The sequence below is a fragment of the Sarcophilus harrisii genome, chromosome 5, assembly GCF_902635505.1.
Source record: "Sarcophilus harrisii chromosome 5, mSarHar1.11, whole genome shotgun sequence".
NCBI classification, from domain to species: Eukaryota; Metazoa; Chordata; class Mammalia; order Dasyuromorphia; family Dasyuridae; genus Sarcophilus; species Sarcophilus harrisii.
Window position 1 is genome coordinate 43,582,248 of NC_045430.1, and position 25,925 is coordinate 43,608,172.

At 33.7% G+C, this 25,925-nt stretch overlaps 1 protein-coding gene across 4 annotated transcripts in view; it reads right to left on the bottom strand.

Annotated features, from left to right (window-relative positions):
• Window positions 1–25,925, bottom strand: part of LRRIQ1 (leucine rich repeats and IQ motif containing 1) — a 315,252-nt gene that overhangs the window by 286,522 nt on the left and 2,805 nt on the right. For 3 of the 4 annotated variants that reach the window (XR_004229855.1, XM_031940562.1, XM_031940561.1), the window contains exons 2-5: window positions 25,739–25,850; window positions 7,711–7,805; window positions 6,268–6,379; window positions 5,239–5,465 (exon numbers count right to left, since the gene is read on the bottom strand). Coding sequence is in view for 2 of the 4 variants with exons in the window: in XM_031940562.1 (XP_031796422.1) it covers window positions 5,239–5,465; window positions 6,268–6,379; window positions 7,711–7,805; window positions 25,739–25,850 (546 nt within the window). In the remaining 2 variants the exon portion in view is untranslated. Of the gene's footprint in view, window positions 1–5,238; window positions 5,466–6,267; window positions 6,380–7,710; window positions 7,806–25,738; window positions 25,851–25,925 lie in introns of those variants that run through there. The other variant, XM_031940563.1, reaches the window with a different exon arrangement.

Consider the following 25,925-nt stretch of genomic DNA (forward strand, 5'->3'; position numbering starts at 1 on the left):
AGTACCCGATGCTTAGTAAGTAGTTACTAAATGTTTTACCTTTCTAGTTATCAATCAATCTATGGATTTATCTATCTGTAGACATAAATAGGGAATATATAGTAGCAATGAGGTAGCTCAGTAGATAAGAGTGCTGGGCCTGGAGTCAAGAAGACTCATCTTCTTGAGTTTAAATCTAGCCGAAGTCATTCACTAGCTGTGTGATGACCCTGGACAAGTCACTTAACCCTAATTGCCTCAGTTTCCTTGGTAAATTAGCTATAGAAGGTAATGACAAATAAAAGTATCGCTAGTATCTTTTCCAAGAATACCCCAAATGGGATCACAAAGAATTGGACATAACTGAACCCCAATCAAGTGCTTTATGGCAGCTAGGTAGCATAGTAGATGAGAGTGCTGAGTCTAGAATCTGAAAAAAATTCAAATCCAGACTTAAACAATTACTGGCTATGTGGCCCTGGGCAAGTCACTTATCTCTGTGTACCTCAGTTTCCTCATCTTCAAAATGAGGCATAGAAGAAAATGTACCTTTCAGTATCTTTGCCCCCCCCCCGAAAAAACAAACACAAATGGGGTTATGAAGAGCTGGACATATCTGAAACAACTGAACAAGAAGATGTGTGTGTGATTTAGACATACATGTATACAAGTATGCATACATATATGCATTGTACATGTGTGTTTGTGTGTATGTATATTTCACCATTCCACAAGGGGCCCTACATTTTCACAAAATCACAAATATACAGCATTTCAGAGTTTAAAGTATTCAATGGCCATCCAGTGCAACCCATACCTCCAAACAAATCTACAATATAACACAACAACAAATCATCCTGAAGACCAGATCTGGTTGCTCAGATCATGGTTAATGACTTCTGAGTCATTACAAACACAATTACATACAAACGCAGATATACATAACCACAAATATACATGTGTGTATATATGTGTGTGTTCATGTATATGTATATGCATGTGTTTGTGTGTGTGTGTGTGTGTGTGTGCGCAAGTGTGTGTATTTCAGTGATGGTAAAATTTTAATTGATCCAGTCTACAATATAATTTGAAATTATGAAGAAAAATTGCTAAACTATTCTTGCTTTTTGACTGAATGAGCCTACCACAGATTTTATATCCCAAAGGAAGACAGTGATCAATAAAAATGACCCATATTTAACAAATTATCAATAATAGAATAATTTTTAATAACAAAAAGATAAAAAAACTATGGCTCCAATTATTGTGGAGTGCCTGAATTGACCCATATGAGTATAATAAAAAAAAATTATAGATCTAAATGCTTGTATCAATAAAACTGGGGAGGGGAAAACTTATCAGTGAACTGGAAAAATTTTTTAAAAATAGGAAAAGAACAAATTTAAAATGTCCAATTAAACACCAAGTTGGAAATCCTGAAAATCCAAGAAGATATTAACAAAACTGAAAATAATCACTGAACTAATAAATAAAACTAGAAGCTGATTTTATGGGAAGAAAAGCAACAAAATAGATAAACCATTAGTTAATTTGATTAAAAAATTTAAAAAAGTAACAAATTACTGGTATCTAAAATGAAATGAGTAAATTCATCAGAAATTAAGAGGAAGTTAAAGCAAATATTAGGAGCTATTTTGTCTCATTATATACCAATGTACCTGAAAATCTAAATGAAATATATGAATACTTACAAAACTACAAGTTGCTCAGATTAACAAAAAGAAGTAGAATGATTACAGAAAAAAGAAATTGAACAAGATTATCAATGAGTTCCCTAAGCAAAAAAAGTCCCCTGAACTGATGGATTCACAAGTTAATTATACCAAACACTAAGAGAAAAATTTATTCCAATTATGTAAAACTACTTGGAAAAATATGCAAAGAAGGAGAGTCCTATTTCTTTTATGACACAAATATGGTGCTGATACTTAAACCTGGAAAACCAAAGACAGAGAAAGGAAACTCTAGATCAGTATTTAGTTTAATGAAAATTGTTGCAAAAAATTTAAATAAAACAGTAGTGAAAGGACTGACAATATATCACAAAAACTAGATCTGAGCAACAGGTTGGACTTATATCAGGAATGCAGGACTGGCTTGACAGTATGAAAATTATCGGCATAATTGATTATATCAATAGCAAAAACAAAATCATGTGAATATTTCAATAGATGTAGGAAAATCCTTTGACAAAATACAACACTTATTCCCATTAAAAAGTCTAGAAAATATAAGAAAAAACAAAGGCTTCTTTAAAATTATAAATAGTATTTGCAGGGTCTAGGTGACAATATGCCCTAGAGTCAGGAGGACCTGAGTTTAAATCTAGCTTCAGATGCTGACTAGCTGTGTGACCCTGGGCAAATCACTTAATCCCAATCGTCTCCAAAATAAAATTTAAAATTATTTTTAAAAATTATAAGTAGTATTTATCTAAAACCAATCTTAAGTATTATCTGTAATGGAGATAAACTAGAAGCCTTTTGAATGAGATCAGAATATAAATAAAGCAAGGATGTCCATTATCACATCACTACTATTATTCAATATTGTAGTCAAAATGGTAGATATATCAATAAAAGAAAAATAAATTAAATAATAGGAAATAAGGAAACAAAACTATCACTCTTTACAGTTGATATGATGGTATACATGAAGAATCCTAGAGAGTAAACTAAAAAATTTAACTGAAATAATTAACTCTAGAAAAGTCATAGGATATAAAAAAACCCAATATAAATTATCAACATTCTATATATTACCAACAAAGTCTAGCAGCAAAATCCACTTAAAATAACTGTAGACAATATAAATTACTTGAAAGTCTATCTGCCAGGACAAACCCAGGAACTATATGAACACAATATAAAACACTTCACACAAAAAAGTCAGATCTAACCAATTGGGATAACATACTTGCTCGAGGGCAGATGAAGCCCATATAATAAAAATGATAATTCTGCCTAGAGAAATTTATTTGTTCAGTTCCTTATCAAAAAATTATTTTATAGAGCTAGAAAAAGTAATAACCAAATATCTAGAAGAACAAAAGGTCAAGAATATCAAGAAATTAATGGGAATTAATTAGCCATGCCAAAGGTCAAATTGTATCTACAAAACAGTAATCAAATGAACAACCTGATGGAGTGGAATACAACAGATACATTATACAGATATATTATACATAGCAGGAAACAACTACAATAATCTTATGTTTGAAAAACACAAAGTTCCAGAATTTGGGGAAGAGAATTTACTACTTGACAAAATTTAATGGTAAAACTGGAAAGCAGTTTAACAGAAACTAGATCAAAACCTCACATTGTATACCAATAGATGCTGATACATGATTTGAACATAAAGGGTGATACCATAAGCAAATTAGGTAAGTGTGGAACAGTTTTGTCAGATATATAGATAAGAGAATATTTTATTACCTAACAAGAGGAAAAAATCATTACAAGATATGTATCATTTTGATTACATTAAATTAAAAAGTTTCTTTGTAAACAAAAGCAATGTAGCCAAGATAAGAAGGAAAGCAGAAAATTGGGGAAAAATTTGTGCAGCAGTTTTTTTCAGATAAAGACCTCAGCTCTCATAATAGAGAAGATTCCCCAATTGGTAAATGGTCAAATGAAATGAACAGGCAATTTTCAGACAAAGAAATAAAAATTATTTATAGTTCTTTAAAAAATGCTCCAAATCATTATTTGTTGGAGCAGGGCTTCTTAAACTTTTTCTAATCATGATTCCTTTTCATCCAAAAAATATTTTTACACAAATATAAGTATTTAGATATGTAAAATAAATATGTGAATCAAACATTTACTAATAATCAATATTTTGTGACTCCCACATTTAGTCATGTGACTCTACATAAGGTCACAACCAACAATTTGAGAAGATTTGGGTTAAAGAGATGCAAATTAAAACTCTGAGATATCACCTATCAGATTGACTAATATGACAGAAAGGGAAAATGGTGTACATTGGAGAAGATGTGGGAAAATTGGGACAATAATGCACTGTTGCTGAAGTTGTCAATTGAGCCAACCATTCAACTAACCATTTGGAAGTATGTTCAAAGAGTTATAAATCTGTGTATTTCCTGTGACTCAGCAATAACACCACTAAGCCTGTATCCCAAAATTATTCATAGCAACTCTTTTTGTGGTGGCAAAAAAAGGGGAAATAGAGGGCATGCCCATCAATTGAGGAATGGTTGAACAAGCTGTAGTATATTATTGTGATTAAGTACTATTCTGCTATAAGAAACAATAAACAATATAGGAAAAATTGACTGATGAAAAGTGAAGTGAGCAAAACCAGGCGAACAATAATATTAACAATACTAACAGTAATATTATAAAATGATCAGCTATGAATTGACTTAGCTATTCCTAGCAATACAAAGATCCTAGACAGACAAATCCCAAGCACTTACAATGAAAAAGTAATGGAATATGCAGATTGAAGCATACCTTTTAAAATTTTATTTGTTTTTCTTGGGGTGTTTCATCTGTATCTTCTTTTACAATGACTAATATGGGAATGTTTTACATGACTGCACATGTATAAAATCTTTATCAAACTTCTTGCTTTTTCAATGAGAGAGGAAAAGAGGGAAAATGGGAGAGAATTTGGAACTCAAAATTGTAAAAAAAAGAAATAAAAAAAAAAGCAGCTAAAATTGATTTTACATGTAATAGGGAAAAAAATAAAACATTAAAATAAAAAATCTCTTGCACTGCTTTTAAGTTCAGAGGCTCAAGGATTTCTTAAAATTTTAGTAAAAACACCCTTTAGCTCAGAGATTCCATTGCTTGGCATATATTCTAAAGAGGCTAATAACAAAAACGAAAGTTTCACATATACCAAAATATTTGTAACAGTACTTTTTCTGCTTCCAAAGACTTGAAAATAAGTTGATATCTGCTGATTACTGTGGGGATATACCTATTTAGGGATCTTTATTATTTACAGGCTCAGCTAGATGGTATAATGCATATAACAACAGGCCTGGAGTTGGGAAAATCTGAGTTCAAATCTGATCTTGGGTACTTACTTAACTGTGTGACCCTGGGGATGTCACTTAACCCTAATTTGTTTAAATTACTCATCTATAAAATGGGGAAACAACAGAGAAAGAAATGGCAAGCAAATCCAGGGTCTTTGCCAAGAAAACCCCATGTGGTGTAAGACACAGTTGAATGACAAATTATTTATAAATGTTACCTTACGAATATTCTCTATTTTTTTCTTTTCTATTTCAAATTGCTTAATCCGGCAATTTCTCTTTTCTTCTTCCTCTTGCAATAGTTTTTCTTCTCTGTCCCTCAGAGCTCTGAACTTTTTATTTTCCTGGTTCTCCAATTCCCGCTGTTTCTCTTCCCATGCCGCAAAAGATTGTCGACATCTTTCCTCAACTTCATAGTATCCAAAACTTATTGTATCAGTATCACCTATACTCACATTGATGTAAAAAATATTTTGTCTATAAATTCTAAACTATTTAAAACCATTCCTAAATGTAAAAATAATTTTATAGGAACCAACATGTAAAACTTATCAATGATATTTGAATCAAAAGGATTTAAGAAATAAAATACAAAATTGAAATTAATATGAATATAAAATAAAATACAAATTGAAAAAAATGAAAAAATAAGTAACATGAAATTAATAAAATTAATATGAAGCTTGAATTGCAACAAAGTACTAATGAGACTTATTGAAATGAGTTCTAGAACTGAGGAGATCTCTACTAAATTACATGGGCCCTGATTAAGCAATTTATCACATCCACTTCCCCAACTATTAAATGGGTGGGAAGTGCCAGATAGTTTCTTACTCTAACATTCTGAGAGTCTACATAAAATAGAAGGTAGAAATCAGTGCTTACATATTCTTTAAATACAGAAGTAATAAAGTCATAGCTGATTATACTTAGGAGTACAGAGAATCTGAGTTCAAATTCTACATCTGTCATTTACTACTTGTTTGACCTGGAATGAGTAATTAAGCCTTGGGGCTTCAGTTAGGACCTCTTACTCCCAGGTTAAGAGTCATGATTCTATGGTTCTATGAAATAAACTTAATTAGTAAGATTTTTAAAATCCAGACACTATAGCTTTTAGTTTGAATGTTGAAAAATATACACACACACACACACACATACAAACAGCAAAATGCTTAACTTAGATGTTTTGATTAGTTAGGAACCATCTTTACCAAAGGTACCAAGTATAGTACTATAAAATTTACCTGAAGAAAGAGCCTCATCAACAGGTAAGTTACAAAGATCAGGAAGTTGAGCAGAATTAGGAATTGTATCGGTTGAATTTATCTGTAATCCTTTTTCTATTTCAAATAACATCTAAATAGATACAGAAGTATCAATGATTAAAAAAATCTGTGGGAAAAGTCTGTGGAAAAACTAAAAAAACTTATAAAAAAACATTTTGTGAAATATTACATTTAAAAATATGTATTAAAAATAAAGATTTTGAGACTGTAATAGAAAGATGCAGTTAAGATAATGTATTTAAATTGCATCTTTACAGAACAATCTTTCTTTTTATTTTTGAAGTCATTTGAATAGGGGAATTTGGGGATAATTTCACTTTAAATTTTGTTTGATTACTAGTCGACAGAACTCTGGCAATTGCTTTCCAGACTGCAAATACATTCTTCTTTCCATATGACTTGATCTTCTCATTTGCTGATGTTGTCTAACTAATCTGCACTTACCAATATTTTTGTTGTTGTTTTTTTTTTTTCCCCCCTCCTTTCACCTCTACTCAGGTCCTACTTTATGGATCAACTGGATGACCTTAAGTCCTGAAGACCACAAGAGAAGATTTGAGCATCAGCTCTGGAGTCAGGAGGACTTACTAGCCATGTTACTTACTTTACTTAACCCCAATTACCTTTAAAAAAAAAAAAAAAAAAAAAAAAAAGACTATATTAAGGAGAATACAAGGACTAGTTGTTCAATTAAGTGGAAAAAGTATTTAAGATGCAGTTCAGGTACCAGCATAGCTAAGTTTGTAGATGTACATAAGTTTGTTCATGTTAGTTGAATGATGATGAATTTTTTCAGGACATCTGCTAAGTCATAGAACTATAATTTGCCACTGAAAGGCAAATCTGCACTAAAAACAATCATAGATCTTTGAAATAATTGTGTACTTTTTCTCCTTTCCAATATGTCCTAACATTTTCTTTTCTGTTTTTTTTTTTTTTTTTTTTTTTTTTTGGCATTTAATTTTCTATACAAAGGTCCCTTTACCAATTAAGTCAAATTGAAGAGGAAGAGTATATACTATTTTCCTAACTTCACAAAAAAAAAAAAATACTTTTGCCTCTATCTTTTTATCATTTGTTTTCCCCTCAGCAAACACAAAATTCTATAAATATGTAGCTTCTTTTGTTTTATTCATTTTTATAACTGAAATTCCCAAATGCCTGTTTTTGATATGGATATGCTAAGAATTCATATTAATTACATTGTTTATAATAATCCTAAGACTTAAATTTCAGTTTGTTAAAGTTATATGTTAGCAAAAATAAACAACAATACAATGTTTTATCAAACACAATTTTCTTAATCTCTAAAACAATATAGTGCAATGCCTGGATTCAACTTTGTCTTCCCTTATTCATGATATAGAACCATCAGGAAGATGTAAAGTTTCAATAGCATACCCTCTTCTTTAATTCTAATGCATCTGCATGATACTTAGATGTCAACTCATCCATAAATTCTGTAGGATTGTTTGAAACTGCTCCATAACCAGAACCTGGAGAGGGGGAAAAATCCATATATCTACATATTAAAATGTAAAACTAAGGTTCAAACTTGTTAAAACATCAAACTGATTATTTTTCTATAACTTTTAAGGTCTGTAATAATATATAATATATAAAAAACATAGGGAATGATAGGAATTAATTACAATAATTTGAAATTTAGATTGTCTTTACATAAGAAAAGTAAATGAGTGAGGATTAAAAGATGGGTCTAAACTGTTTCACTATAAAGTTCTGTGATCAAGGATCACAGGATCAAGGATTAGATGTAATCCTTGGCTATCTAGTTTAGGGCATACTCCATTAACAGAATCACCAGCTACTTGTTTGTAAAAGGAAGAAATATTTGAAGAGCTATCTTGGGTAGACTTACTCAGTATAGTTCCAAAAGGCAGAATAAGTGAAAATAAAGAATAATTATCTGACAAAAGGAGCTCACTAAAAATGGAATAGATTGTCTTGTACAGCAAGACAATTTATAATTTGTTAGCGCATTAACAGGGAAATGCAACAGGAAGATGAGAGCTCATCTACCCATTATAGAGGAACTGTTTGCATTTACTGAGAAGTAAATGAACTTCAGAATATTGGGTGACATGATTCAAGAATTTGTTCTATCATTAAATAGCAGTGTGGGTCTTTGGCCAAATTCTGGTTTCCTCATCTTGTAATGCCGGAGAAACTGAGCAAGACAGAGGTTAGGGACCAATTCATAGTTTATTAAATGAAGAGATATACTGGGACCAGATGGATCTTGGTCCCAGGGGTGGCCTAGACTATGGTCTCAAAGTGTCCAGCCATTAAGTATCAGAGGGCAAGCTTTTTACAGGACAACATGAACCATGGCATAATGGGGGAGGTACCTAGATGGGGATAACCTAATGGAGTGGGGGAGGCCCCTAGGATGACACAATGGAGGGAAGTTACTGATATTCTAATGACATCTAAAATGGATAAACCTTTATCCCATCAAACATTAAGAAGGAATGTCTATAACCTAAAGATATAAAACCTTTATCTCATCAACCATTTAAGAGGGAATGATTATAGCCTGGGATTTTGGGGCAGAGCAACTGAGGTAGACCTTTATCTCAACAAACATTAAGAGGGAAAGGTTATAACCTGAGGCAGAATAACTAAATAGGACAATAGGGAAACTAGGTCAAAACATCAAAAGGGAACTTTGACACAACAATCTTAAATATAAATCATTTATTCTCATTTATATTTCACCAATCACACCTTGCCCTTAATCTTGCCTTTATCACCTAAACTGACCTAATTGGTCTTCCTTCCTCCCTCTTTAATTCCTCCTTTACACAACTGCCAAAGTAATTGCAAAAGCATAAGGGACCATATCATCCCCCTGCTTAAAACAAAAACAAAACAAAAAATCTTTTAGTAAATCACTTTTGCTACTAGGATAAAATACAAATTTTTGGTATTTTAAATCCTTCATTATCTAATGTCAGTCTATTTTTCTTCATTCATTTCAAGTTACCACCCACCATGAACTTTTTAGGCCAGCCAAACTTCCTCATATGGGAAATTCTATTTCTCATAACTTCACTTTTACACAGAATAAGCCAGCATGTCTACAATGGCCTTCCTCACTTACATTTTTTTTTTTCAAGATCTTAGCTTTTATTTTTTTTATGCTAAGTTTCAAGCCCAGTTTTGAAATGTTTGATATTCACTTAGTTCTTCACTTTACACCATCAGAGTGGTATCATCTGCATATCTGAGACTGATGATATTTCTCCTGACAACCTAAATTCCAGTTTTTGAGTCATTCAACCTGGCCTTACTGATCACTGATTACAATGTATACCCTTGTGGTATCCTTTATCCAGTCATTAACTAATCATGTATTTCACATTCAGTTCTAAATGTTGCTTTTTGGTCAGCATTTCTCAGGAACAAGTAAGATGACTTGCCAATTGTACCATCTTATTTTTTTTTTTTTTTTCTTTTAATCAATAAGCCATTTTATTTATTTATTTTTTTAAATAACTTTTTATTGACAGAACCCATGCCAGGGTAATTTTTTACAACATTATCCCTTGCACTCACTTCTGTTCCGATTTTTCCCCTCCCTCCCTCCACCCTCTCCCCCAGATGGCAAGCAGTCCTATACATGTTAATTAGATTACAGTAGATCTTGGATACAATATATGTGTGCAGAACCGAACAGTTTTCTTGTGGCTCAGGGAAAATTGGATTTAAAAGGTATAAATAACCTGGGAAGAAGAACAAAAATGCAAGCAGTTTACATTCATTTCCTTGTGTTCTTTCTTTGGGTGTAACTGCTTCTGTTCATCCTTGATCAATTGAAACTAAGTTAGATCTTGTCTTTGTTGAAGAAATCCACTTCCATCAGAATACATCCTAATACAGCATTGTTGTTGAGATATATAATTATTTCCTTGTTCTGCTCATTTCGCTCAGCATCAGTTCATGTAAGTCTTGCCAATCCTCTCTGTATTCGTCCTGCTGGTCATTTCTTACAGAACAATAATATTCCATAACATTCATATACCACAATTTGCTCAACCATTCTCCAATTGATGGGCATCCATTCATTTTCCAGCTTCTGGCCACTACAAACAGGGCTGCCACAAACATTTTGGCACAGACAGGTCCTTTTCCCTTTTTTAGTATCTCTTTGGGATATAAGCCGAGTAGAGACACTGCTGAATCAAAGAGTAAGCACAATTTGATAACTTTTTGGGCATAGTTCCAAATTGCTCTCCAGAATGGTTGGATGTGTTCACAATTCCACCAACAATGTATCAGTGTCCCTGTTTTCCCACATTCCCTCCAACATTCTGCATTATCTTTCCCTGTCATTCTGGCCAATCTGACAAGTATATAGTGGTATCTCAGAGTTGTCTTAATTTGCATTTCTCTGATCAATAGTGATTTGGAACACTCTTTCATGTGAGTAGTAATAGTTTTAATTTCATCATCTGAAAATTGTCTGTTCATATCCTTTGACTATTTATCAATTGGAGAATGTCTTGATTTCTTATAAATTAGAGTCAATTCTCTATATATTTTGGAAATGAGTCCTTTATCAGAACCTTTGACTGTAAAAATGTTTTCCCAGTTTATTGTTTCCCTTCTAATCCTGCCTGCATTGGTTTTGTTTGTACAAAAACTTTTTAATTTGATATAATAAAAATTTTCAATTTTGTAGTCAATAGTGATCTCTAGTTCTTCTTTGGTCATAAATTCCTTCCTCTTCCACAGGTCTGAGAGGTAAACTATCCTATGCTCTTCCAATTTATTTATGATCTCATTCTTTATGCCTAGATCATGAACCCATTTTGACCTTATCTTGGTGTAGGGTGTTAAATGTGGGTCAATGCCTAGTTTCTGCCATACTAATTTCCAATTTTCCCAGCAATTTTTGTCAAATAATGCATTCTTATCCCTATAACTGGGGTCTTTGGGTTTGTCAAACACTAGATAATTAAAGTTATTGGCTATTTTGTCCTTTGAACCTAACCTATTCCATTGATCAACTAGTCTATTTCTTAGCCAATACCAGATAGTTTTAGTAACCGCTGTCTTATAATATAATTTTAGATCTGGTACAAACTGGGCCACCTTCATTTGATTTTTTTTTCATTCATTCTCTTGAAATTCTTGACCTTTTGTTTTTCCATATGAACTTTGTTGTTATTTTTTCTAGGTCTTCAAAATAGTTTTTGGGAAGTCTGATTGGTATAGCGCTAAATAAATAGATTAGTTTAGGTAGTATTGTCATCTTTATTATATTTGCCTGCCCAATCCAAGAGCATTTAATATTTTTCCAGTTGGTTAGATCAGACTTAATTTGTGTGGAAAGTGTTTTGTAGTTTTGCTCATAAAGTTTCTGATTTTCCCTTGGCAGATAGATTCCTAAATATTTTATACAATCAGTAGTTACTTTAAATGGGATTTCTCTTTGTAACTCTGACTGTTGGATTTTGTTAGTGATATATAAGAATGCTGATGACTTATATGGGTTTATTTTATAACCAGCAACTTTGATAAAATTGTGGATTATTTCTAATAACTTTTTAGTAGAATCTCTGGGGTTCTCTAAGTATACCATCATATCATCAGCAACTCACTTACATTTTAAATGGAATCCCTATCTGTTGGAATCCTTACAAAGTGTTAAATCATTAGAGTTGGTAGAGACAATAATTATCTAATTTAGCATGGTTCAGTATGATTGATCTGATCCTAAGAGGAGATGTTATGGGCCAGAACAAACAAGGTATTAAGTAGAACTGATAGAAACAATGCTTGTGTTCAAAGCAAGAAGTATTTAAGTACTCACTGGAGTTCACAAGTATGGGAAATTCACAAAGTTAACTTTGTAACTTTGTGAATTCACACCTCCCTTGAAGCTTTTAGGGCCAGAGAGCACTCTGGGAGGAAACCCATAATCCCACTCTCAGATCCCACAATCCCACTCTTGGAGAAGGAGCATAAATAGAGCTTCAGTGAGCCAGTCAAGTGAGTTCAGAGAGAAGCCCTCTCTTGGAGGCACAGCCAGATTCATTCACTTCTCTGTTGTGGATGGGCTCCTGCCCTTCCCCCACTGAGACCAAGGCTGGTCTGAAAGGCTCTCCAAAAAGCTGCCCAGCCCCAGGCAATGAGACAAGAGATTCATTCCAACTTTCACCTTGGTGCTGGCTGGAGACTTTTGGAGTTGAACTAGAGGAGTCAGATCCATTCCATCTGAGAGGCTTCTAAGAAAACTAACCAGGCTATATTGAAGGACACAGTAAAAGATTCAAATTTTTAGCACCTGGCTGCATTTGGAGTACTTATTACTTGTAACTGAAACTAAGGCTGCCTCTAGAAAGGCTGCCCCTAGAAAACCTCCCCAAGAAACCTGCTCCCACAGAGAATCATTATATTTTAAAGAAGAATGCCACGCCTATCTTCCTTCAAAGCTCAACTCCAGACATCTCTTAAATGAGACCTTCCCTAACATATCAAACAAAAAGTGTAATCCCTTTGCATATATTTTGTATTTAGATGTGAGTATGTGAATAGATATGTGTGTACATGAATCTTCCTCTAATAAAATTTAGTCTCCTTTAAGGCAGAGACTACCTCATTTTAATCTTTGCATCCCCAGAGCCTAGCAATAGTGTCTGACAAAAAAAGAGGTGCTTAATAATAAATGCTTCTTGGATAAGTTTTAATTAATAATCACTAAAGTCTCTTCTACATCTAAAATTCATTCATTTTATGTGTCTAAGACAATGATGTTTACCTTCTTTGGGGCCTTTTTTTTCCTTCCTCTAAAATGCTTTGCTTCTTACTACTATGCCTTACAATGAAGTTCATTACATTTAGTTAGGCTCTTCTTTACATGGTATGCTATTTGATAATAATATAAAATATTTTATAGATTGCTCCGATTCATCATCCTGGAGTAGGGAAGATCCCTGGGTTCTGAAGATATTTATGTGCACTTGTGGGGAGCTGGCACTAATCTACAGCCACATAAGGCCAACCTTGAATAGGTTGAATCTCCTAATCACATCATACCAAAGACTTCCTGAATAGGAATCTCCTAATCACATCCTAACTTTGAATAGGCAGATATCTAGGCACCCCTAATCACATCATAGAGCTTCCTGCCACCAGAAACATCTGAGCAGCTCATCCTTGGGCGGGATACCAACCCATTGTCTAGGACCCCCACCCTGTACTGTGTTTGAACAACCCTGCCTTCTTTTCTACTGCTATATATATCTGTACTATTGCACCCATTAAAATGAGGCTTGATCAGATGGATTTGTCTTGCCTCCAATTTGCGCGTCCCCTCTCTCTTGCCCTTATCTCTTTTCTTCCAGGGCCCACACACTCTGCCTCGCGGGCCGAGGCATGCACTCTAACAGACTGGTTGGGAAGGCTTCAAAAGCATCTCTTACCAGGTCTAAGATGAACTGTCAATGTGCATTTATTAAGCACCACTACATTCTAGGCACTGTTAGTGCTAGGGATATAAAAAGAGAGAACTTGCCCTCAAGAAGGTATCATTTTAATGGGGGAGACAAATATGTTCAAACGGACCCTGAAAATGATGGGGAACCAATGAACTCTAATGGACTCAATCTCTGGCATCTGATGATTCACCTACCTAAGTTGAAAGAAGCTTGTTACCAGGATTGCTGCACAATTACAAATTTTTTAACCACAGGAATCTATTTGAAACAAATTATATCCAAGGGCTACAGAAATCTGTTATCAATGGAGTAGTCAACAATGAAGAAATTAAATTTCTCTGCCATACAGGTAAGCATCTATAAATACATGCATGTGTGAGTATCTGCTTGTTTAGATTAAACACATTTAAATATTCTCATACATTTCAATTGTTCAGTTTTTTTTCATCACACTTTTGCTTTTCTGAGGCTAAGGATTCTTAGCCCTTCATCATTAATTCATCCTAAAACTGCATACAGAAAGAAGAAAATAAATACTATACTTAAGCTTAAAATCTAATTTTGTTGTCTTTGCATAAATGTTCCATAATTAAATACTCAATAACTGTATTAAATATCTTAAGCCAAGCAAATGCCACATATTAACATTTCTTAAAATATACTTTTGCATATATCACTGTAGCTTTGGAATGAAAATAACATGACAACATATTTAACATTGAGAGGTTTTAAAAAAAAACAATAAAATTTTTTTAAAAAGTTAACCGTCTGAGTATCTATTAGCCAGCATTTTACCTAATAATATAATCAAATGAAATCACTATATAAATTTCTGTTATTAGTAGTAACACTACTACTATTAGGATGCAGTATCAGTATCCTTTAAGTTTAGATGTGAAAGAAAATGGAGAGATTTCCAAATAGAACTAAATACAAAGAGGGCTTGATTATCTTCTCTGCCAATAAACTGAAAATGTTGTCTCTTAAGATCTTCGATCTTCAATGATTTCTTTGCTACCAAATCCAAAGGCTGTTTCTAGGTTATCATTCTCTTTGCAGAACACTTGTCATGATTGATTACTTTTTTTTTTTTTTTTTGCTATTTTCTCCCTGCACAACTTCCTAACATCGTTCTTTTCTGATTTTCCTCCTATCTGTCAGACAATTCCTCAGTATCCTTCTGTGGTTCATTTTTTCCTTCCTTTTTGACAGGGTGGGTATTCCCAAAGGTTCTATACAAACTGTTTTTCTCTATACATACTCTTTGTCTTGATGATCTCATCTATGCCCATGGCTTCAATTATCACCTCTAAGGATGACTCCCCAAACTCTCCAAACCAGTACTAAAATTGAAGAAAACAACTCCCTAAAAAAGGACAATTGGTCAAATGGAAAAAGGAGAGTACAAAAAGTAACTGGGGAAAATGGCTCCTTAAAAGTTTGAATTAAGGAAATGGAAGTTAATGATTTTATGAGATGTCAAGAATCAATCAAATTTTTAAAAAAATGAAAAAGAAAAAAAAATATAATCTCATTGGAAAAAAACAACTGAACTAAAAAAAAGAGATCCAGAAAAACACTGTCAAAAGAATTGGACTAGCTGAAAGTCATAACTAAAAAAAGTACGTGGAAAGCATCCTTCAAGAAATTAGCAAGGAAAACTAATCTGACATCTTGGAACTAGCATGCAAAATAGGCTTTGAAAGAATCTTACCTCAGGAAAGATATGCTAAAATAAAAACTCCAAGGAACATTATAACCAAATTTCAGAACTTATAGGATCAAGAAATAAATACTACAAGTGATTGCAAAAACACAATTCAAATATCTGGGAGCCACAATTGGGATTATATAAGACCTAGCAGCTGCAACATTAAAAAATTGAAGGTTATGTAATATGATATTACAGAAGGCAAAGGAGGTAGGACTACAACAAAGAATCACCTATCCAGTGAAATTAAGCACACCACTCCTAAGAGGAAAAAATGGTCATTCAATGAAATAGATGGATTTTAAGCTTTCATAAGGAGAAAACAAGAACTGAACAAAAAATCTGATCTCCAATAACAAGACCCAAGAAAAGCCTAAAAAGGGGAAAAGAAGAAATTCATAAGAAATTCAATGGAGTTGAACCGTTTACATTCCTACTTTTTGTGAAAAAATATTTGTAATCTTTAAAAATTGTACCATTACAACTAAAAGGAATATATACAGATAGAGGATATTAGTATATGGTGAATATGAGTGAATGACATTAAAAAAAAATTAAGGGATGTGAAACACGAGTACACTGGGTACAGAAGAAAGGGAGAGGTAGAATTATTTCACATGAAGAACCTATTACAGTAGAGGAGAAGATAAGACTGGCTGATGGAATCCCTTGAACCTAATTTCATCAATAGTGGCCCAACAAGGGAAAAATATAAACTATCGATTGAATAAAGAAATCTATCTTACTGGATAGGATAGGAGGTTTGGGGGAGTAGGAACTGAAAGAAGAAAGGGCAGATAGGAAGGGTTATAGAAGTAAAACACTGTCATCAAAGAAGAAAAGAGTATTAAGAGAGAGAAGACAAATAGAAATAAAGAGAGAATAAAGGGAAATATAAAGGTATTAATCATAACTGAATGTGAATGGGGTCTCCCATTAAAAACAAAAAGATAGCAGGGCGGAAGCAAGACGGCAGAGAGTAGACAGGACATTGCCTGAGTTCTCCCCAGCTTTCCTCAGAATCAACACCAGAGGAACCCTCTAATATTCAAAGTAACAATTTTCCCACTTAAGATATCTTGGAAGGACTTTAGAAAAGGTCTGTCTCAATTGGAAAGGGGGGAAAGCGGCCCAGGGCAGACATGGCATGGGGAGGCCCAGGGAGGAAAGTCTAGTAGGAAACCCATAGCCAAAATACAGCAGCTGTATTTGACCTATTTCTAAAGGCCAGTGGCACCACAGAGCAGACCCCCAAAGCTCCATGCAATCAGTGAGAAGTCCCTGTTGCCCTGCAGAGGGAGCTCTAGACAATCTCCCCTATGCCCTAAGAACAGCCCTCAAACTTTAAAAGGCTCGGAAAGAGAGCTCTAATCACAGACAGCTACAATGGAGATTGGGAAGATCCAGAAGAGTGCAGCAAAGGCAAAATGCCTTCAGGTGATGCCTCACAGTGGGATATGAAGATCTTTCAGGGAAAAAGATGAACATTCAATGAAATAGGGGAATTTCAATCATTTCTGATGAAAAGACCAGAGCTGAACAGAAAATTTGATCTTCAAATACAAGACTCAAGAAAAACATAAGAAGGTAAATGGAAGAGAGGGGAAACTATGCTTTTTAAAGATTAAAATATTTACATCTCCACATATTTTAAATATATATGTATATATGTATGTAAGTATATATGTATAAGTTTTGAAAACTCTACCTTTGTCAAGGCAGTTAGAAGGAGTATACTTAGAGGGTATAGGTATAAGTTGACTTTAATGTAATGATATAAAAAAGAAATTAGGGGTGGAAAAAAGGTTGTACTCAGAGATGAGGAAAGGAGTGATAAATGGGGTAAATTGTATCACATGAAAAGGCAGAAAAGATCCATTATAATTGAGGGAAATAAGGAGGGAGGATGAGCTTTGTTTGAACCATATTCTCATTGAAATTGGCTCAAAGAGGGAATAACATACATACTTAAGTTTGGTATAGAAATCTGTCTCAAACTATAGGGAAGTAGGAGGAGAAAGGAGAAAGGAAAGAGGGAGGCTAATAGAAGGGAGGGCAGAAGTAGAAGGGTAAAGGGATAAGAAGAGGGGAGATGAGAAGAGAGAGAGATTAAGGGAGGTGGTGATCAGAAGCAAAACACTGGTAAGGAGGGAAAGGCTAAAAGAAGAGGAAAAAAGTATAATTTGGTAAATATAGGATGACAAGAAATACAGAATTAATAATCTTAATTATGAATGTGAATGGTATGAACTCTCCCATAAAACAGAAGCAGATAACAAAATAGAATAAAAGCCAGTATTCTACAATAAGTTGTCTACAGGAAACACATTTGAAACAAAGAGATACATACAGAGTAAAATAAAAGGCTGGAGGCAAAGTATATTACTTTGGCTGAAGTAAAAAATTTTTTAAAAAGTAGAGGTAGAGATCCTGATCTCAGATCAAGGAAAAGAAAAACAGATCTAATTAAAAGAGATAAGGAAGGAAATTACAGCTTGCTAAAAAGTACAATAGATAATGAAATCATATCAACATTAAATATATATGCACTAAATAGTAAGCATCCAAATTCATAGAGGAGAAGCTAAGTGAGTTGAAAGAAGAAAAAGCAAAACTATACTAGTGAGAGATCTCAACCTCCCTTTATCAGAATTGGATAAATCTAACCACAAAATAAACAAGAAAGAAGTTAAGGAGGTGAATGGAATTTTAGAAAAGTTATGTATGATAAACCTTTGGAGAAATCTATGTGGAATATAGTATGTACATAAAACCTCACAATCAAGTGCAGAAAGGCAGAAATAGTAAATGCATACTTTTCAGATCGTGATGCAATAAAAATTGCCCAATAAAGAGCCAATAAACCAAAAATTAATTGAAAACTAAATAGTTTTATCTTAAATAATGAGTGGGTCAACAACAAATCATAAAAACAAGTGATAATTTCACCCAAGAGAATGACAAAAATGAGACAACATACCAAAACGTATGGGATGCAGCCAAAGTTCTTAGGGGAAATTTTTTGTCTTTAGGTGAATAAAATAGAAAAAGAATAGATCAATGATCTGGGCATGGAACCAAAAATGCTAGAGGGGACAGCCAGGTGGTGCAGTGGATAGAGCACCAGCCCTGAAGCCAGAAAGACCTGAGTTCAAATCTGGTCTCAGACACTTAACACTTCTTAGCCATGTGACCCTGGGCAAGCCACTTAACCCCAATTATCTTAGGGAAAAAATGCTAGAAAAAGAACAAATTAAAAACCCCCAATTAAATGTCAAATTAGAAATTTTGAAAATCAAAGGAGAGTTTAGTAAAATTGAAAGTAAGAAAACTATTTAACTAATAAACAAAACTAAGAGTGGGTTTTATGAAAAAAAATTAGTAAACCTTTGGTTTATTTGTTTAGAAATAGTTGAGAAGAAAACCAAATTAACAGTATAAAAATGAAAAGGGTGAACTTACCACCAACAAAGAGAAAATTAAAGCAATAATTAAGAGCTATTTGCCTAATTGTATGCCAATAAACCTGATAAGCTAGATGAAATGGATGAATATGTACAAAAATACAGATTGCAATATGAGGAAATAAATTAGTTACTTTAGTCCTAAAAGAAATCAAATAAGCCGTTAATGAACTCCTTAAGAAAAAATCTCAAGGGACAGATGAATTTACAAGTGAATTCTATAAAACATTGAAAGAACAATTAATTCCAATAATATACAAACTATTTGGAAAAATAGGGGAAGAAGGAATTCTGCCAAATTCCTTTTGTGATATACATATGCTAGTGATTACTACACCAGGAAGGGCCAAAACAGAGAAAGAACATTATAGACCAATTTCCCTAATGAATATTGATACAAAAATCTTGAATAAAGTATTAGAAAAGAGATTACAGTAACTTATCACCAGGATGACAAACCAAAACTAAATGGGATTTATACCAAGAAATCCTGAAAAATTATCACTATAATTGACTATATCAATAATCAAATTACCAGAAATTATATGATTATTTCAATATATGCAGAAAAAGCATTTAACAAAATACAGCACCCATTCCTATTAAAAGCACTAGAGAGCATAGGAATAAATGGAATTGTCCTTAAAATGATAAGCAGCACTTATTTAAAAACATCAGCAAGCATTATATATAATGGGAAGAAGCTAGAAGTATTCTCAATACAAGTGAAACAAGGTTGTCCATTCTCACTATTATTAAATACTATACTAGAAATGTTAGCTTTAGTAATAAGACAAAAAAAAGCAATTGAAGAAATTAGAAAAAATGCTGGGAAAACTGGAAACTAATCATTAACCAGAATCTAACACTCTATACTAAGAAAAGGTTGAAATGGGTTCCTTATTTAGACATTAAGGGTGATAATATAAGCAAATTAGGAGAACAAGGGATAGTATATCTCTCAACTATGTGGAAAAGAGAGGAATGTGTGGCCAAAGAAGAATTAAAGAACGTTATGAAATGCAAAATGGATAATTTTGATTCCATTAAATTTAAAAAGCCTTTACAAAAACAAAATCAATGCAGCCAAGATTAGAAGGCAGAAAGCTGAAGAAAAATTTTACAGCCAATGTTCCTGATAAAGGCTTCATTTCTAAAATATATAGAGAATTGACTCAAATATAAGAATACAGCCCATTGGCCAATTAATAAATAATTAAAGAATATGACCAAACAATTTTCAGACAAAAAAATTAAAGACATTTCTAGTCATGTGAAAAAATGCTTTAAATCGTTATTGATGAGAGAAATGCAAATTAAGACAACTCTGAAATACCACTTCACACCTTTCAGATTGGCTAAGATGACAGGAAAAGATAACAAAGAATGTTGGAAAAGATGTGGGAAAACTGGGATATTAATGTATAGTTGATGGAGTTGTGAATTGATTTAACCATTCAGGAGAGCAATATGGAACTGTGCCCAAAGGGCAATAAAACTGTGTATATCCTTTGACCCAACAGTGCCTCTACTGGATCTATATCCCAAAGAGATGATAAAAAAGGGAAAAGGATCCACATATACTAAAATGTTTGTAGCAGCCCATTTTGTAGTGTCAAGGAACTGAAAATTGAGAGGATAATCCTCAGTTGAGGAATGGAAAAATTATGATATAGGAATATAAAAGAATATTACTGTTTTGTAAGAAATGATGAGAAGATTAATTTCAGAAAGGCTTGGAAAGACTTACATGAACTGATGCTGAGGGAAGTGAGCATTATCAGAATATTGTACACAGAAACAATGATGATCAACTGTGATGGACTTAGCTCTTTTCAACAGTGAGGTGAATCAAGGCAATTCTAATAGACTTAGGGAAAATAACATCCATATCCAAATAACTATGGAGATTGAATATGAACCAAAGCATAGTATTTTCATCTTTTGTTGTTATTTGCTTGCTTGTTTTTTTTCCTTTATTGTATTTTTTCCTTTCAAAAATCTTATATTTTTTTTGCATAGCAAGATGAATACGGAAATATGTTTAGAAGAATTGCACATGTTTACCCTATATTAGATTGCTTTCTGTCTTGAGGAGGGGGAGGGGAAAGAGAGGGAGGAAAATTTGGAACAGAAAGTTTTGCAAAGGTGAATACTGAAAACAATCTTTGCATATATTTGGAATAATAAAATACCATTAAAAAAGAAAAAAAATGGGATAGCAAAGTATAGCAAAACTCAGAATCCTACAACATGTTGTTCCAAGAAATGTTCTTGAAACAGACACACAAAAAGTAAAGGTAAGAGGCTGGAGCAAAATATATTATGTTTCAGCTGAAGTTAAAAGGAAAAAAAAAGGAAAGGTAGCAATCCCTAATCTCAGATAAAGCCAAGGGAAAAATGACCTCATGTAATTTTCTCAGTTGGTTTTCTCTCTGTATTAGTGACTGGGATATTAGTTACACATTCCCCAGTTTCCCACATTAGTATATGGATGACCATTGTTTTATAAGCACTCTCAAGAGGTGAAATGGTCAAGCCTACTGTGCTTGGAGACAAAGGATCCATGGGCCAGACAGAACAGATTTCACCTCTCCAGGGGATATCTCAGTAGTACCTGCTGCATACAACTCTATTTTCCCTAATTGCAATCCCTTTTCCCCATCTGATTGCTTCTTGGCTGATAGATCATGTAATCCCTATCTTCCATCAGATTGATTTTGGGCTGATTGATCATGTCTTAATATTGAATTTCTGAAGACTCTTTGGATGTAACCTCAGCTGCCATCATGCCCCACCTGGGGCCCTTGAGCTGGGTCCCGCCTCTCATTTTCCTGGGTCACAGATGTAAGGTCCTTAGTCCCACATTCGGACACCAAAATGTAGTGTTTTTGTTTGTTTTTCCTTTCTTTCAGCAGTCTTCCTTTCAGCAGATTAATCACCACAAGAATAGCCAAGTGTTAAAGTCCAAATCCATCTCGTTCACCATCTAGTTTCCTTGGCTGGGGTCTAGGCCAGCTTTCTTGAGAGCCTTTCAGACAGGCCTTGGTCTCAGAAGGGGAAGTGCAGGAGGCCAGCTCCTGCCACCATGAGGCTGATGAAGATGAAATGAATCTCTCTGAGTTCGAGGCTTGGGCTTCAGCCTCCAGCCACCACAAAGGTGGAAGATGGAATGAATCTGTCTCTCAGTCCCTTTTCTGAGTCTGTCTCTGGCTTAGACAGGCCTTAGTCTCAGTGAAGAAATGAAGGAGAAGAGTCTGCCACCATGATGGTGTGAGATGAAGTGAGTGACTCTGGCTCTGAATCCCCGCTCTGGCTGAGTTTGTCCCAGCTTATATGCTCTATTATAGTTAAATCCATTCATCATACAGAGTATTAGCCAATCATTATATCACTATGAAACCATTATTTGTTGTAAGATTAAATCAATCATACTAAACTTAGAGAACTATTAATTACCATGCTAAACTAGATAACCACTGTATTTATCAATTCCACTAAGTTAGCACCTTGTAAGAATCCTTGTTTTAAGTACAGAGTTCTGGACCATAACAACCTCATTAAAAGAATTAAGGAAGGAAACTACATCTTGCTAAAAGGTACGATGGACAAAGAAGTAATATCAAAACATACATGCACCAAGTGATATGGCATCCAAATTCTTAAAGATGATGTTACATGAGTTACAAGTGACCAAACAAGAGATAGAGAGCATTGTAAAATGCAAAACAGATAATTTTGATTACATTAAATTAAAAGCTTATCTACAAACAAAACTAATGCAACCAAGATTAGATGAAAAGCATAAAACGAGGAAACAATCTTTAAAGCAAGTGTCTCTGATGAAGACCTCATTTCCCAAACATGAAGAGAAGTGAATCAAATTTATAAAGTTATACAGCATTCTCCAACTAATAAATAGTCAAAGGATATGAACAGGCAGTTTTCAGATGAAGAAACCAAAGCCAGACATATGAAAAAGTGTTCTAAATCATTTTTGATTAGAAATAATATAAGAGTAAGATGTTTGGAACAAATCACCTACAAGTTTTCTTTCTAGATGTAAATCTATGATCTTATGATATTAATTTACTCCAATAAAGAAAAATGTAACTAGATGCTATGGAAAATAAGTGAAGAACAAAAGACAATCACCAATATTGATGAAGAGAAGAAATTTAACAAGCTGCATGATGTATGCTGCACAGTGAGCAGAATAGATTTGGTTTAAGAAAGACCTGGGTTCAAGTCTCACCATATATATTGTGTCATCGTGGGTAAATTATTTATCTGAAAAATGGATAAAAATGCCTATTTTATACACACACATACACACTTTATAGGATTGCTATATACATATATATGCATGCATATATACATGTGCCCACATATAAACATGTATATCTATGTCAGTGTATACTATGTATTATATACATGGATATATATAAATATAGTTTTATAAACTTTAAAGTACTATATATTAGCTATTATATTTATAGATATTTTATTTATGCAGATATAAATACCAGCATATTATATATTTTCAATACATTTTATGTAATGTAGTATGAATTATATATATTACTATATTTATACAAGTATTATATTTTTACAGATAGACTATAAATACAAATTGACAGTCTGGGGGCAGATCTAAATTTGCCTGGAATTAGAATTGCTTGCTATCATCTACTTGTTATCCTAATTTTATCTTGGTTTTTTTTACATTGTTTTGAACACTTGGCCACATTGGTGATACTGATGCTATAGTAGGTATTGTGATGAATTAAAAACCCACCAAATCAACAATCATAGCAAGCTGCTTAATGCACTTCACATATTAAAGTTATTATAATGGTTCTAAATGATACATTTGAATATTGAATAAATTTCTCCAAGGCTCAGTTCAAGAGCAACTTTTCTGTGACTTATTATTCCCAATCCTCACAGTTGATGATGCTCCCTCCCTACTTATACTGCATCCTCACTTGTACCTCAACTGCCATTAAATATAAGTTCCTTGAAAATATCAACTGCTTTGGTTTTACTCTTATATTCTCTGGTACTGTTGTGCCAAAGTTCCCTTCTTATGTCGTGACCCAGTTTCTCCAATAGTCCTATTTAGTTATTCTGCCTCAGGTTATAACCTTTCCCTCTTAATGTTTGATGAGATAAAGGTCTACCTCAGTTGCTCTGCCCCAAAACCCCAGGCTATAATCAGTCCCTCTTAAATGGTTGATGAGATAAAGGTTTTGTATCTTTAGGTTACAGACATTCCTTCTTAATGTTTGACAGAATAAAGGTTTATCCATTTTAGATGTCATTAGAATATCAGTAACCTCCCTCCATTATGTAATCCTAGGGGTCTCCCCCTCCATTAGGTTATCTCCACCCAGGTACCTCCCCCATTATGTCATTGTTCTTGTTATCCTATAAAAAGCTTGCCCTCAAATACTTAAGGGCTGGACTCTTTGAGATGATGGTCTCCTCCAGCCCTGGGACTAACCATGGATCCACTGGTTCCAGTATCTCTCTCCATTTAATAAACTATTGAATTGGTCTCTAATCTCTGTCTTGTTTCTTCAGCATTACAGTAGAACATATTAAGTTTAAAGTTAAGCTAGCAATTTCCCCAGTATTTGTCATCAGATACTACATTGTCATGAATTGCTTAGTCTCTATGTCCAGATAGCTTTCACTGATAAGAATCACTGGAGTGGCCATTCATTCCCTCTTTTTCCTTTCCTCCTGTCTCAAACCACAAGGACATCTTCCTGCACTTACTCCTCTTTCACTACAATCTCATATGACATTTCATGATGCCTTCTTGCCAACGTAAATTCATCTAGATGCACTCTTGATCTCAGGTTATCTTATCTTCTCTGAAAGATTGCTTCCTCACACTAATGCATTCTAGATGGAGTTGTGAAATGATCCAGCCATTCTGGAAAACAATTTGGAATTACACCCAAAAGGGCTATAAAACTGCATATCCTTTGTTCGAGCAGTTTCACAACTGGATCTGTCTCCCAAAGAGACCAAGGAAAGGGGAAAAAAAACTGAAAATTGAATATGGATGCCCATTAATTAGAGAATAGCTGAATAAGTTATGATATATGAATGTAATGGAATATTACTGATCTATAAGAAATGATGAGTAGGCTGATTTCAGAAAGGCTTGGAAAGACTTACACAAACTCAAACTGAGTGAAATGAGCAGAACCAGAAAAACATTGTGCACAGTAACAGCAAGATTATGTGATGATCAACTAAGAAAGAATTAGCTCTTCTCAGCAATTCAGTGATCCAAGACAATTCCAATAGACTTGGGATGGAAAATGCCATCTGTATTCAGAGAAAGAACTACTAAGATTGAATGTGGGTCAAAGAATATTATTTTCACCCTTTCTGGGGGAAAGGGAGGTGCTTTTTTCTTGGGTTTTTTTTTCCCTTTTGATCTGATTTTCTGGCACATCATGACAAATATGAAAGTATGTTTTAAAAAGATTGTACATGGAGGCAACTAGGTGGTGCAGTGGATACAGCACCAGCCCTGAAGTCAGGAGGACTTGAGTTCAAATCTGATCTCAGACACTTAACACTTCCTAATTGTGTGACCCTAGGCAAGTCACTTAACTCCAATTGTCTCAGCCAAAAAAATAAAAAAAAGAAAGAAAGAAAAAGATAGTATATGTATAATCTATATCAGATTGCTTGTTGTTTTGGGGAAGAGGAAGATAAAGGAATGGAGGAAAATCATTTAATACTTGAGTGAAACCTCCGCTTACCTGAAATTTCAGTATCTTCTAAGTCTTGGAGAACAAGATTTTCAGCATTTTTACTCCGATTCTTTACTATATTAATACAGTAAAGAACTGATTCAGGCAAGTCTTCTTCTCCCTGAAAATGAAAATACTAAAATAAAATCAAAAAGTGTTTCTTAGTAAAACTATGTGCTGAACATTCACTGCCTCT